The sequence below is a fragment of the Chanodichthys erythropterus genome, chromosome 10, assembly GCF_024489055.1.
Source record: "Chanodichthys erythropterus isolate Z2021 chromosome 10, ASM2448905v1, whole genome shotgun sequence".
In the NCBI taxonomy this organism is placed as follows: domain Eukaryota; kingdom Metazoa; phylum Chordata; class Actinopteri; order Cypriniformes; family Xenocyprididae; genus Chanodichthys; species Chanodichthys erythropterus.
The window spans coordinates 43,709,476-43,725,135 of NC_090230.1; the positions used below are offsets into that span (position 1 = coordinate 43,709,476).

General features: G+C 36.9%; 1 protein-coding gene across 14 annotated transcripts in view; it reads right to left on the reverse strand.

Moving 5' to 3' along the window:
- Positions 1-2,689: 2,689 nt before the first annotated feature.
- picalma (phosphatidylinositol binding clathrin assembly protein a) overlaps positions 2,690-15,660 on the reverse strand; it is a 55,112-nt gene continuing 42,141 nt past the window's right edge. For 7 of the 14 annotated variants that reach the window (XM_067397833.1, XM_067397838.1, XM_067397836.1 and 4 more), the window contains 4 exons: positions 13,713-13,736; positions 9,264-9,323; positions 5,949-6,053; positions 2,690-2,846 (listed from right to left, as the gene is read on the reverse strand). In XM_067397833.1, coding sequence (XP_067253934.1) covers positions 2,832-2,846; positions 5,949-6,053; positions 9,264-9,323; positions 13,713-13,736 — 204 coding nt within the window. In that variant the 3' untranslated portion in view covers positions 2,690-2,831. Of the gene's footprint in view, positions 2,847-4,862; positions 4,967-5,948; positions 6,054-9,263; positions 9,324-13,712; positions 13,737-15,660 lie in introns of all 14 variants that reach the window. The other 7 variants (XM_067397840.1, XM_067397839.1, XM_067397837.1 and 4 more) reach the window with 2 other exon arrangements.

Sequence of the window (15,660 nt, forward strand, 5' to 3'; positions counted from 1 at the left end):
AGAGGCTAATGTATGTCTCTGTCAATGAATATGCATTCTGGCTTACCCCTAAACTTTATTCAATAGGAGTGCCTTATGCTCGAATATGAGCAGTCATTTACGCAGTCATTGCCCAGTGCACGAGCGCAGGTGAGACCTGAACAGTACACATTGCTATCTGTGTTTAAACTAAACTCATTTAAAGGGTTAGTGCACCCAAAAATGAACAAAAACAAAAACAAAAATAACTTTATTCAACAACCTCTTCTCTTCCCTATCATCCTTACGCAGTTAATGCAGTAAGCACAGTGAAGGCTTCCGTGTTTACGTCCAAATGCCGACTCAGTATTGGTCAAAGCTGCTCACGTGAGCAGCACAACGCATGTGTTGCTGACGCAGGAGCCAGACAATGTGTCGCCATTCTGACGTAGAACCTGGAAGCGCTCAACGTTTTTATTTTTGTCGCTTCATAAAATTAAAGTTGAACCACTGCAGTTACGTCGACTATTTTAACAATGTCTTTTGTACCTTTCTGGACCTTGAAAGTGTTGATTATATTGCTGTCTATAGACAAGTCATTTACCTTTTGGATTTCAACAAAAATATCTTAATTTGTGTTCCGAAGATGAACAAAGGTTTTGCGGGTGTGGAAAGACATGAGGGTGAGTAATTAATGACAGAATTTTAATTTATGGGTGAACTCTTTAAGTCTTGCCAGTTTAAACATTTGAGCACAAGACACGTAAGAGAACTGACGTGTCAAGGCATAATTGAGTTCTCTTTCAAGGCTTGCGCTTGAACGGACAAATTCACACAAAAATTGTCAACATGCCCACCTTGGCGAGTATCCTAGTAAACATAGTAGGTTACGTCTTAAGTGAACTTAAACACTTAATAAAGAATGCATGTGTTCAGTATCAGTGTACTATATCCTTCCATTATGTCTTAAAGCGAAAGCAGCCTAATATTCCTGCTGTCTAAATGTGTTTTTAATGTTGATCAAACAACAAAAGACAAGGAAAACACTCACTGCTCTTGACTGAATAGATTTTGTAACTTAATTAATAACGATTAATATTTGATTTATACAGTGAAGATTATATGCAATGTAGTTTTACATTTGATTAGCTACTTTATTAATTTCTGTACCTGAAAACTACAATTGGATACCTGAAAAGCACGTTTTTTATTTGTATCTTTGCTCCACTGTATTTGTGCTGTTGCTTGTAGTCTGATTATTTGTTCTTATTTTCTTAAAAAATTATTTAAAAAAATATTATTTTTATTTGACAGTAGTTCTTTTTCCCCTTAATATAGCATATACCTAACCGTACAGAAACCGTGACCCTAAAACTATAATAAAAACCGAACCGCGAGTCACCCCTTGAACTGTTGCACCCCTAACAAACACACACACGGCATTTATTATAAAAATCTACTCAATAAGTAAAGAAACACACTTAGTTCTGTGGAAGATGCACTTTATTTGAAAACCACCCAAATTCTGCTTCATTTTTTTTGTCATATAAACAAAATAGAATCTGCAGGGATGATGCAGTAAATATGCTAAATCAATGGATAGAATCGCCCTCATATTCGGACCGCCCTTTGTGTACTTCCAAAATGGACAGGGCCTGTTTTATGTACACGGCGCACTGATCAACAGCGCCCCCTTTCTTCACTCTACTGGACCTACAGCTAGACACTACCGACCCCATCCGATGCCGACAGCAACCTGCGATTCTCACTCACATTTACACACTCACACCCACAAACGCACACGCAAATGCTCTTGGATGGCCCGAAAATGAAGGCGACTCTGCACATTCAGGTTGAAAAGGCAGCCATATAACTGTCAAATGTAAAAATGACATGCCAAGCAGAAAGCAATACAGATCTTCCCCAAATGCAATGCCGCTGAATCACAAATGTAGTGCTTTGCTAAATGCTCCCTCACGAAACCCACCCCCACCCGGGGCACAGAACTGACTATGTGGAATAACAATTTGTATATTTTATCCTATGTCCGTTACAAATGGAGGGCGGTGAGCGTTTGAGCAACAAAGAAATTGCATTAGACATACAACTGCTTCTGAGAATACTTAGTGCTGTATCAGTCAGTTTATAAGTGTCCATTTCCCCCCATTTTTTATATTATATATATATTTTTTCATAATTCAGTCATTCAAATCCGAATTATACAACCAATCATACCCATATGAGCGCATAATTCGAAAAACCTCCCATAAGGAAGAGCTCAAAAGAAAAAAAAAAAAAAGATTACTCATTTCTTTCATGTCCTCAGTGGGTAAATCATAAATAAATACAGAAAATACACAAGGAATGTCTACTGCAAATGTCATAACATAAAAAATAAAATAAAATAGAAATAATAGAAACCAATGTTAGAATTTCTAATTGGAGAAGGTTAAATCAGGTAATGCTTGATTGATGATCGGATAAAGACAGAACTCCACCCAAATCCCCGATCCCCCGGTTTGCCATTCCATGGAAAAAAAGTGAAGCCATGTTTGTGTGAAAACCCACCACATTCCTGCACTCACGCTCTCTCAACACCCTTGTGTTTCGTTACAGATGCAGAGCGGTACAATAACCGTTACCGCGTTAGACAAATTACAAAATGAGCGTGTGTCCTCCATATTTGGGCAACAGAGTCTTACCCCTCCCAACCCCACCCATCATATCCCAGAATGCCCCTCCCACCCCTCCCTCTGTACAGGTTTGTACTGGGGCAGAACTCTCCTTGAAGAGTCAAACAGCCAACTGGAGAGAGATTAAAGGTTTGAGATTTGCCGTATAATTCATCCTTGGGAAGCGTCGACCCTCTTCACCTACATGAACTGCATCTGGAATCAGAGAAACACATTTTACTGATGCAGTCGAGAGACATTTCACGACTTGTTTCTGTATATCTGACATTTGATTTTAACACATTATGATAAACAGAAACACTATGACATAATAGTGTCCAGGACAATATGTTTGGATGTTTGTTGGATGACTGACTGAATATCCTAACTTTAAAGTCACAAAATGAATATGCAAATATGTCAAGTAAAGCAGCCAATCAATGATGAGATGAGTATATGAAGCTGCAACTCAAAAATGATTAAAATTTAAAGGAGTCATGTCACATTTTCCACAGTTTTATTTGAACATTTTACTAATGCATCAAACATGCACAATCAGATTCGTACATACTGTACACTTAGCTTGCACATGTGCCTTAACATTTTTTTTTGCACCAATTTGTCCACAAGGTGGCAACTCTGTCCCTGGTCATTGCTTCACAGCCGAAAAAGAAACGAGATGACAAAATAATGGCAACAACAAACTGCTGGAGGCCACAATCTACAACAGAAGCTCAAGTTGACAAGCACTTGTGGAAGGGGGTTGAGACACACACAACTATATTTTAAGACTATAAAGACAGCATCACATTTTTATCTAGAGAGAAATAGCAAAGACACTACACAAGAACAAAACTTAATGCACGTGTCGAACACCTGTGCTAAGAAATGAATGTACTTTGGAAGGCATTAAATTCAGCTGTTCACATACGCCAGGGGTTCACATCAAACCTTAAAGGGTTAGTTCACCCAAAAATTACATTTCTGTTTTTAAGTACTCACCTTCATGTTGTTCCAAACCCGCAAGACCTTCGTTCATCTTCAGAACACAAATTAAGATATTTTTGATGAAATCCGAGTTTTTTTTTTTTTATCTCCCATAGAAACCAACAAAATGACCACATTCAAGGTCCAGAAAAGTTTTGTGCAAAAACAAAACAAAAACAACAACGTTATTCAACAATTTCCTCCCTAGCCTGTCAGTCTCCTACACAGTTAACATTGAAGAAACTTTGCAGAGCTTCCGTGTTCTACATCAGAACACCGACTCTGTATTGGCCGGCTCCTGCATCAGCATCACACGCATGTGTCGTGCTGCTCACGTGAACAGAGTCGGCCAATACTGATTGTAGATAGTCATGTTAATTATTTTTAGTCTTTACTACTTCTCTGGACCTTGAATGTGGTAAGATAAAAATCCTCTCGGATTTCATCAAAAAAATATCTTAATTTGTATTCCGAAGATGAACAAAGGTCTTGTGGGTTTGGAACGACATGAGGGTGAGTAATTAATGACAAAAATTTCATTTTTGGGTGAACTAACCCTTTAAGTATACTTTGGGCTTTACTGCTGTGCCTTTAAGACACACCCCCTTCACATGTAAAATGAGCAACAGCACTCAATCAATGTTGACCCCAAAGCTAAAAAAGAAACTTTTCCTTTTCTTAGCAAGCTAACAGCTTAGCATACTAACTTAGCATTATGCTCATTTAAAAAAAAAAAAAACTTTTTTGATTAGCTCGAACAATATTGATATCAGCCTCTTTGCAAAGACTGCATCACATTCCGACAAATTAAAAAAATTCTCACTGAAATGTGCAACATAAATACGACTGGATTGAAAGTATCATTTCTGTTTCTCTGGTGATGCATTCCAGACTTCTCCAATCACAATACTGAATAAAAGATCTGTCGTTACTTCGATTACATCAAGAACTTGAAACATTTAACTCCACATGATATGACCCCTTTAAATCACAAGGTAAAAAAGAACAAAATCATGCATGATTTGTAAATGAACTTCAAAAGCTCTGTAAAAATGGCTCTGTTTAAAGGAAGATCGTTTCAACATAAGCTGAACCGTTAGAAATCACATCATAATGATGGATATACAAACAGTACTATTGCAGCACATGGAGAAAAACAGGGGTAAGAGTTTTGACAATAGAAACACTGTTATAAAGCAAGAAACTGCAGATCACACACACTCACACACAGCAGACATGCTGTACCTAAAGACGCTCTAAAGGAAATCCTTCAAAGACAGCTGTGCAAAAGGGTCCTGTCCCGGAGCTCTGAGAGGACTTGAACTGGAAGGACTAGAGGCTGTAGAGAGCTAGTTCAGAAAGAACGAGAGAGATTGAAGGGGTCCGAGTACAGCCAGGAAACACTCAGACACAAACACACACACATACACACAAGAGGAAAACTCAGAGCCAGACAGGCTAGAGAATAAAAAAAGAGGTTCAGAAGGAGAGAGGGTGTTTGCTAACCACTAAAATCCAACTCGTTCTGCAGGACGGTACCGATTTCCAGCACTAACACTACTACAGATATGAAGCAGGGGTGGCGGGGGGCACTATATGTATTTCGAGCTGAGAATTAGGTGTGAGTGTGGAATACATATGCTTCCCCAGACATGTGTGAAGGCCACCATGCTAGCTTTCATATTCAGAACAGCGCTGCGATGGCACATGAGGGTGAACAAACTAGAGCACATTCTGAATAAAGCATCTGCCGTACTTGAGCAGCTTCTAGAATAGAGCATGATCAGTCAGGGTTGAGCTGATGGCTCTATTCCAAGAAGGATCATGGGGCTGGATAAATGCAAAAACAGCGGAGACCTATGGATAACTACCGTGCTCTAAAATGGGCGAATATGATTGGATTAAGGCAGGGGTGTCCAACCCTGCTCATGGAGGTCCAACTCCCATTAAACACACTTGAACCAGCTAATCTTACTAGGCGTACTAGAAACTTGGACCCAAACTCTGCAGGACAGTGGCCCTCCAGGGCCGAGTTTGGACACCAACTTTGGATTAAGGTGTGGTCACATTACCAAAATTCTGGCAAAATTTCATGGACAAAAAGGTATTCTAGTGATCAAGCAGAAATCACTTTCAAACCAAGCAACTTTATGTTGGGCAAAGAGGCAAATTTGTGAAATCTGCATCGGGGAAATCTTTTGGAAATCCCAGATCTCGTGAATTTCCATTGAAATGACTGGATTGTGTCAGGGAAAATACGCAATGGTAAATGTGACCACACCTTAAGGCTTCCGAATTTGATTTGTAACCTTATTGTGTGTGAGGTCATACCTGTGCCCCTGAGACTGGGCCGAAGGGATTGGCCGGCCGCATCACAGGCTGCGTATACATCATGGTGGGCTGGGTCATCATGTTCATGGAGCCCATTTGAGGGGGCTAGAAAGAAAATAAAACCAAAGTTAAAGGGATAAAGAAACAGAAATAGAAACCAAGTGAGCAATGCGCAATACTTGTCATGACTTTTTGTGAGTGTTAGCATCTGGTTGACATTGTGTTTGACAGTACTGAAACTCAGCAGAGGAATGTGAGCCAGTCTGAACCTAGTGTTCTCATCTGATCAGACTGAAGTTACTGTTTAACTCCACCTGAGCTACATGACACGCAGCGAAGTTACACATAGAAACTTTTTTAGGTTTTTTTTGGAGCAACTCATTTTTCGACATTAGTTCTAACTTTAACAGAAAAAAACTGAGGTAGTTACAGTATTTGGAATGAAGAATCCAAACAGGATGAGTCATAATAGCAGTTATGTAAGTGCAGATGCTGTTATTGAAAAGCGTCATTTGCAGAGTGCCTTCCTCTCTTTTAACCATTAAACACGGCCTGCGCTGCTTTACCTGTATGGCTTATTCAACCTCTATTACTGAATATAATGTAAAACTCTAAATCAAGGGATGAGTCAAGAAAGATTCCGTGATGATTATAGACAGCATCATGTCCATATGCCCCCTCAGAAAATGGATTTAAATGCAATAAAAAAATAAATTTGCAGCAAGCAGCATGGGGCTATGGGAACAGAGCGAGGTCTCGAGTCCCACTGAGGTTCTCCTGAAGGATAAAAGGGGGAGTGATGACCGTGCAAGACAAGAGAGGAACAGGTCTGGACTTTGTGTTGCTGGTTTGGTTTAGTTTATGCGGTAGTCATCTTTGAGGGGCTGCTGCTTTACTTTCGTTTTGTTCTTTATGTTTATTATTAAAGTTACAGTTAACATTCTCCTTCCCTGAGCCTTTAACATTGATACAAAATGAATAAGAAATTAAATGTTATTATAATTTAAAATATAAACTTAAATGATCTAATTATAATATATTTTATTCTTAATAACAAGAACAATATTCTTCTTCTGAATATTTTTAATTAAAAATAAAATTACAAATATGTAATTATTATTAAGTGCTACATCAAGATTTGAACATGGGTCCTCTTTCATAATTAATTTATATAATTTAATTATAATTTAAAATATAACTATAACAACAATAATAAATACAAATTGTTTTATTAAAAATAAAACTTAAATATTACATAAAAATATATAAATATTAAAACAATTATATAAAATATATAATTATGTATTATAAGGAGCTATATCAGAATTAGAACATAGGTTCCCTCTCATGCTTAATAAGTAAACAAACAACCAACCAACCTCTAGACTACCCGTTCACACCAAGAATGATAACTATAAAGAGAACAATAAATATATAGTCCTAAAAACCATTAATCGTAAATGTAAAAGAATAGCAGAGTCCACACCACAGCTAAAACGAAGCAATATCGTTGGGATCACTTTCAGAGCGATTGTTTTACGATAACTGCTGAATGATAAAACACTGACAGCCAATTAGAATCCATTCTAATTTAAGGGTTTGTGCATTTAAAATGGCAGACAACATTGCAGAGAAGTTAATCACCGAGTTGGAGAAAAAGCTACCATGGTTTGACAAGTCAAACCCCCTTTTCAAGGTTACTTTAAAAAAAAAAAAAAATGGATATATGGAAAACAATCGGTCATACCCTCAGAATAAATGGTGAGAAGTATTAACGACAAGATCATTATGTCAGACTAGCAAACAAACATTTTAAAATTTTATCAACAAAATTGTCTAGCTTCCTTTGACATTGCAGTGAAAAAGACTAGGCATTGTTTTTATTCCACCATATTGATTTCATCAGTTAAATTCACTTTTTGATTAGATCAATTACACTAGCTATTCACTGGAAACATAGCATGCTGAGGACATTTGCTGGTTAAAGCCATGTAAATGCAACAAGAACAGCAAAAACATGTTTTAAACACTTTGAAACCACAGCATGTGAGCTTAGAATAAACAGACCATTCATTGTTCATTGGTGTGGACGCAAATATAGTTACTGTCAGTGCTGGGGAAAGTTACTTTTAAAAGTAATGCATTATAATATTACGTTACTCCCTAAAAAAGTAACTAATTGCATTACTTAGTTGCTTTTTATGAAAATTAATGCGTTACATTACTTTTGCGTTACTTTTTCTCACCTGGGCTGGGCTTGCTTGTTTTTAATAACAACAAAAAAAGTTATATTTTAGGCAAATGTAAAGGCCCTTTCACACCCAAAGTGAAATGAATAAGACTCAGGCTGAATGAAATGCATATTTATGCCTGTACAGTAGAGGGCGCAGCTCAAACAAACCTTGCAGCTGTGCTGCCATTCTGATGAAGAAGAATAAGACACAGGAGAAGAAAGTTCAACACTCTTATTTCTAAATCTAATCTAAAGTATTTTTATTATTATATGGTTGAATTAGATAAATGAAGGGCAGCAGCAGAGACACTGGTTAATACAATGAGATTAAATACATAAAGTATATTTGTGTAATTTAATATAGTTAATTACAAGTTTGCTCAAAATTCTGAAATTGCATTTCATTTTTATTCATTTTGAAGAATACTGAATGTTTTCGTGTAAGTGAGATGAGTAAATGCATGTTCACATTTAGTCTAGAACTACAATAACCATCATGTTCACACAGCACACACAACGCCTCTACACTTTATTTATCTCAACATGAGGACAGTATAGCTGTCAGTCAATAAATGTGAAAAAAGTAACTTGCATTACTTATTTGAAAAATTGATAAAGCAATGTGTTACTTTACTAGTTACTTGAAAAAGTAATCTGATTACATAACTCAAGTTACTTGTGATGCGTTACCCCCAACACTGGTTATCGTTATAGTTATAGTTATCGTTATTGTTCTTGGTGTGAACGGGCCTTTACACTTTGGAAAAATGCTTTTCAAGAACATGTGAAACACTCATTGATGCCCATATTTTTTCTTAAAGCTAAGGGCTCATGGAGCAATGCAGAAAACCACGCTAACATGATTAATAAAACACTGAGGAAAAAAAGTCTCTGTAACGTTGACCTGCACTCAATGAAGAGGTGCTTGGAGCTCTAGAGAGCCCTTCATCGTGTTCTGCACACCCACACTACACCGGTGGGGACTGACAGCATCACTGCAGTCTCTGAATATACAGGAATGAAAGGCTAATACTTCTGACACTGATGAGTGAGTAATGCATAAATCCTCAGTTTCCACTCACCATTGTGTATCCCATCATTCCTGTGGGCGTTGTGGCAGGGAAGGCCATGACAGAGGGAGCCTAGGAGGAAACATTCGATGTTAGAACAGAAATACCACAGGTAAAACATAGTCAGTTTTTTTTAGCATAAAAGAACGATTCTTTTGAACACCTTTAAGTGAGAAATTTCCACTCATGCAGCCATGAGATCACAACTGCCCCAGACACGCCATCTCAGTTTCCACATTTACATATGGCGCTCAGTGAACAAAGGCAACTTTGTGCTAGTGGATTAACATAATGCTTTTTTTTTTTTCATTTTTATTATTATTATTAATTAGCAAAAGATACTTCAGTCATTTTCAGCTTTCTCTCTTCATGGAGAGTCGCTCACATCTGGGAAACATTAGAGATGTCTTTACACACAGAGCATCAAAACAGGAATATATACGCAAGGAGATAAAGAGGAAGAGAGCGAGAAACAGTGTGTGTGTGTCCTCTTTGAAGGCAGAGTGATTAGTTGCAGGTGCAAGGCTCTGGTGGAAGAGAGAAGCTCTTTGTGAAGGAGCTGTGAGATTCTCAATAAGACCTTCGGTAGCCACAGACACACTTTTATTTCCACTGGTGCCCCATTCCTCTGAACGGCCTCCTAAATTCAATAATGGTAACCAAATGACCAATGAATTGTTAAATAAACATTTTTATCGAACACAAGGTTATTTATCCATGAACTATGACAACTTCAGAAAATGCAGAGAAGATTGTTTAGATGTCATAACAACCTTTACTGTGCTGGTGTATATATAGCTTTGATGGAGAAAAGTAATTACATTTAAGATATTTAATTGCTCATGCTCATTTTCCCTTTAAATTCAACAAAAGTGACAGGAAATAATTGTACATTGTTACAAGAAAACATTCAAATAAATGCTGTTGCTTTTGAACTTTCTATTAAGGAATCCTGAAAATATTGTATAATGTGTCCTTAAACATCAATCACAATTGTTTTCAACATTGATAAGAAATGTTTCCTAAGCAGCAAATCAGCATATTAGAATGATTTATGCAGGATCATGAGACACCAAAGACTAAAAAGTAATGTGTTATGGCTAAAAAAAAAAAAAAATCTGCTTTGTAATCAATAAATTACATTTTAAAATATATTAAACAGTAAAATAATGCTGTCAAACGATTAATCGCGATTAACTTGCATCCAAAATAAATCTGTTTACGTAATATATGTGTACTGTGTATAATATGTATATATAAACACACACGCTTACATTTATACATTTAAGAAATATACGACATATATATACACACATAATATGTATACATACACACACATATATATTCATATACATACAGTGGGTATGGAAAGTATTCAGACCCCCTTACATTTTTCACTCTTTGTTATATTGCAGCCATTTGCTAAAATCATTTAAGTTTATTTTTTCCCCCTGAATGTACACACAGCACCCCATATTGACAGAAAAACACAGAATTGTTGACATTTTTGCAGATTTATTAAAAAAGAAAAACTGAAATATCACATGGTCCTAAGTATTCAGGCCCTTTGCTGTGACACTCATATATTTAACTCAGGTGCTGTCCATTTCTTCTGATCATCCTTGAGATGGTTCTACACCTTCATTTGAGTCCAGCTGTGTTTGATTATACTGATTGGACTTGATTAGGAAAGCCACACACCTGTCTATATAAGACCTTACAGCTCACAGTGCATGTCAGAGCAAATGAGTATCATGAGGTCAAAGGAACTGCCTGAAGAGCTCAGATACAGAATTGTGGCAAGGCACACAAAAAATTCTGCTGCACTTAAGGTTCCTAAGAGCACAGTGGCCTCCATAATCCTTAAATGGAAGATGTTTGGGACGACCAGAACCCTTCCTAGAGCTGGCCATCCGGCCAAACTGAGCTATCGGGGGAGAAGAGCCTTGGTGAGCGAGGTAAAGAAGAACCCAAAGATCACTGTGGCTGAGCTCCAGAGATGCAGTCGGAGATGGGAGAAAGTTGTAGAAAGTCAACCATCACTGCAGCCCTCCACCAGTCGGGGCTTTATGGCAGAGTAGCCCGATGGAAGCCTCTCCTCAGTGCAAGACACATGAAAGCACACATGGTGTTTGCTAAAAAACACCTGAAGGACTCCAAGATGGTGAGAAATAAGATTCTCTGGTCTGATGAGACCAGGATAGAACTTTTTGGCCTTAATTCTAAGCGGTATGTGTGGAGAAAACCAGGCACTGCTCATCACCTGTCCAGTACAGTCCCAACAGTGAAGCATGGTGGTGGCAGCATCATGCTGTGGGGGTGTTTTTCAGCTGCAGGGACAGGATGACTGGTTGCAATCAAGGGAAAGATAAATGCGGCCAAGTAGAGGGATATCCTGGATGAAAACCTTCTCCAGAGTGCTCAGGACCTCAGACTGGGCTGAAGGTTTATCTTCCAACAAGACAATGACCATAAGCACACAGCTAAAAAAACAAAGGAATGGCTTCACAACAACTCCGTGGCTGTTCTTGAATGGCCCAGCCAGAGCCCTGACTTAAACCCAATTGAGCATCTCTGGAGAGACCTAAAAATGGCTGTCCACCAACGTTTACCATCCAACATGACAGAACTGGAGAGGATCTGCAAGGAGGAATGGCAGAGGATCCCCAAATCCAGGTGTGAAAAACTTGTTGCATCTTTCCCAAAAAGACTCATGGCTGTATTAGATCAAAAGGGTGCTTCTACTAAATACTGAGCAAAGGGTCTGAATACTTAGGACCATGTGATATTTCAGTTTTTCTTTTTTAATAAATCTGCAAAAATGTCAACAATTCTGTGTTTTTCTGTCAATATGGGGTGCTGTGTGTACATTAATGAGGAACAAAAATGAACATAAATGATTTTAGCAAATGGCTGCAATATAACAAAGAGTGAAATTTAATGGGGTCAGAATACTTTCCGTACCCACTGTGTGTGTATATATATAAAAATATATTAAAATTATATCAAAAATATATCAAAACCTGCCTGCAAAGATACAGTACTGTGGAGAGTTTTAGGCACTTTAAATGCTGTAAAGTGAGGATGTTTTTAAAAAATACTGTTATAAATAGATTTTATTTATCAAGTAACTTAAATTAACTAAATCAAAACAATATTTTGTATGACCACCCTTTGCATTTAAAACAGTTCTTCTCAGAACATCATTTTTCAGGTAGCTTTGGAGGCAGGTTTCTTAAAATCTCTTGGAGACACGGCCACAGTTCTTCTGGATTTAGTTTGTCTCAGTTTCATCTGTTTCTTCATGTAATCACAGACGGATTCGATGATGGTGAGCTCTGATCTCCATGTGGAGCACCGGCTGTTATCAGTCTTATTGTGTATTCAAAAATCTCACTGGATTATTACAATTAATGGCAAAATGAATGTTTGGAAATGTGAACGGATATTTCCTATTGACACACTATAGCAAAATATATAAATTACTGGCTTAAAACCTTTTTTTGGGGGGTATATATATATATATATATATATAATCACACACACACACATTTTGTTAAATGTTAAATGTGCATTTATATATACATATTGAATATACGCTGTACACACATATTATGTAAACACAAACTTTTATTAATCGTGATGAGATTAATCGCGATTAAATCATTTGACAGCAACATTTTACAAATGTTCTGTACACTGTTGGTCCTATCTGAACATAGAGCCACAGTTATACATTTCATAAATAAATAATTTGATTTACAGCCAAAATGGATCCTTTAGAAATGTAAACCTCAATCTTGTGTGCTTTTCTGTGTAAATCACACTGAATCAGAACAAACTGAAATGAATCTCAAGATAATGAGAGATAAATATGCTGACAGATTTACGGAATCTCAGCTAAGATGCAAACGGTAATAGTAAACTTGTATCTAGAGTAAGCAAACAGATCAGCTATACAGCAGTCTTAGGAGAAACACCACCTACAGAAACATTTAACTCTGCAGGAGTTAACGTGACTAAATCATGCTGATGTACTTATAAATCCAGCTCAAAACATCCTGTTTAAGAAAGAAATATCTCTCCAGTGGAAGTGTTTCCATCAGACATTTACCAAGTCACGTTATGGATCTGAATCAAACATTTGGAGTACCTTGTATTAGAATTTGCACATTGTCCAGTAAACCCTCCACTGAAAACACAAGCCCATTGATTCACGCCAAAATGTCTACAGTTGTTTGCTGATGGCGATAAACAAATGAATTCGATGAGGGAAGGGTAGAGGAGGAAGAGATCTGTCAGCCATGCTGAGATAATGTGTGGTTAGATCAGCTCATGGGTTTCAGTGCAATTTTGGTCACTCAAACAAAGGTCATAAATTGTGACCAAAGCAAAGGTGGTGGCGGTGGTTAATAATCTCATGCGTTTCAGAGAATAGTTCAACTCAACATTTCGACTTACGTATTGTGGGAAAAGCATGCCATTCTGTTTATCCCCCGGACGAAAACAGTTACACAACGCAACAAACACAATTAGAGGACATACAACACAATAACATCTCACATTGTAAGCTCATACAAACACATTGTAAACACAAACAAGACAGAATACAACCCAGCTGTTTTTGAGGGTGGATTACAGCTCTGTTCCAAAAGCTAGTGTGCTGCCTACCTAGACAACAATAAGAACAGTAGGCAGCAAAATCATGTTGCTTTATATCTCAATTTGGTCAAAATGAAAGCAGAACCGTGTATATGTTTCAGAAACGAGGCAATCCCAAAATGCATGACAACCCCAGTGAAAATAAAACAACAACGATAATAAACATATTAATATTGGAAAGTATCCTGAAATGTATAACTATAAAATAGTATTACTAATTAAAATACTATTTCATCCCATATTTGTGTAAAGTATCAAGTTGTTAGCTTAGCCACATGCTAACCAATCAACTTCCAATTTGGAAAAGTGCAACAGATTACCACCTGAAGTTGTACCAACTCGAAAATTGTTAAACATTGCTGATATAAGATTGTGGGATGACACAAGAGCACCAACGAAGATATTTAGGGTTAGTAATAAACAAATGAAGTAAATTACATGAATTTCTATTACATGACAATAAAACCTGTTACGCAAATGTTTGAAGAGACAGGAGTCTCTATTGATCATTGTACACCTACAAAACAAATGTTAGCATAAGGCTAGCAACTTGGTGTCTGTATCAGTGTTTAGTAATTACTTTTTTGAAGTAACTTACCCAATCACATCATCAATGTAGTATTTAAAATACTTTTCTAATTACTCTGTCTGAAAAGTAATTTAATTACTCAATAAATAATTAAACTCATTACTAATTACTTCTTAAAATCACTATAAACCTTGACCAGATAGACAACAGAAAGGAAACTCTTCTAATAATATAAATAGGAGTCAAATGTGGAATAGTTTAGCCTTTTATAGCTTTTTAAAACATTTTAGCTTTATTAAAACATACTATAATACTTAAAAATCTTTAGTAACAAATAGGTATGTACCAATACCATCACAAGTGCACAATATTCGATTCCAAAGTCGATACCACGGTAAAAATATATAAAGATACAAATAAAACAATGCTATATATTTTTTCAGGTAGGTCTAATAGTAGCAAGGTAAAATACCACAGAAATTGAATCATCAAATATTCTGTACTGTATATTAACTGTATAAATTAAATATTGTATTAAAATAAATACTGACAGCCAATAGTAAACAGTAGCATGTTTTAAACGCTGCTGTCACTAAGACCTAATGGACAGAGACAATATGCTGTTATATATGCTGTTCACATTCACATAACCAACGCGGTAATATGCAAAGACGGGCATTTTGACATAGCCTAACTGTGTGTGTATTTGAACGTCAAAAATCTGACACTCGCAATAGGCAATGTTGAGTGCGCATTGACTGAGGACCGTCAGCACGAGTCGTTTTTTCTCCCTAGATCAGTGGTTCCCAAACTTTTTAGCATGGAGCACCCCCTGAAGGAATTACCATCCTTCCATGTACCCCCTCTCTTCCACTTCGACTGCAGTCACACCTTTACCATTAAGGGACAATATTTGCCCCCTAAATTGATTTTCCAGTGCATTTTTTTTACCTTTATGAATAACTTTATAAAATAAATACTGTTTTAAATAAAAATGTTCAATAGAGAAATATGCAATGATGGTAAAACGAAGTAAAACTTTTAAATGTTAAACTAAAACCGCCAGTAGGTGGCAGCAAGACACTGTTTTTGTGAGTGAGTCATCGAGTCATTCATTCAGTAACGAAGCAAGTGGCTGTGAATGAATCATTGAATTGACTCTTACAATTCATTCAAAGCGGCAGAATTGTTCGCGAAACACAGACGTGTGTTGTAGTT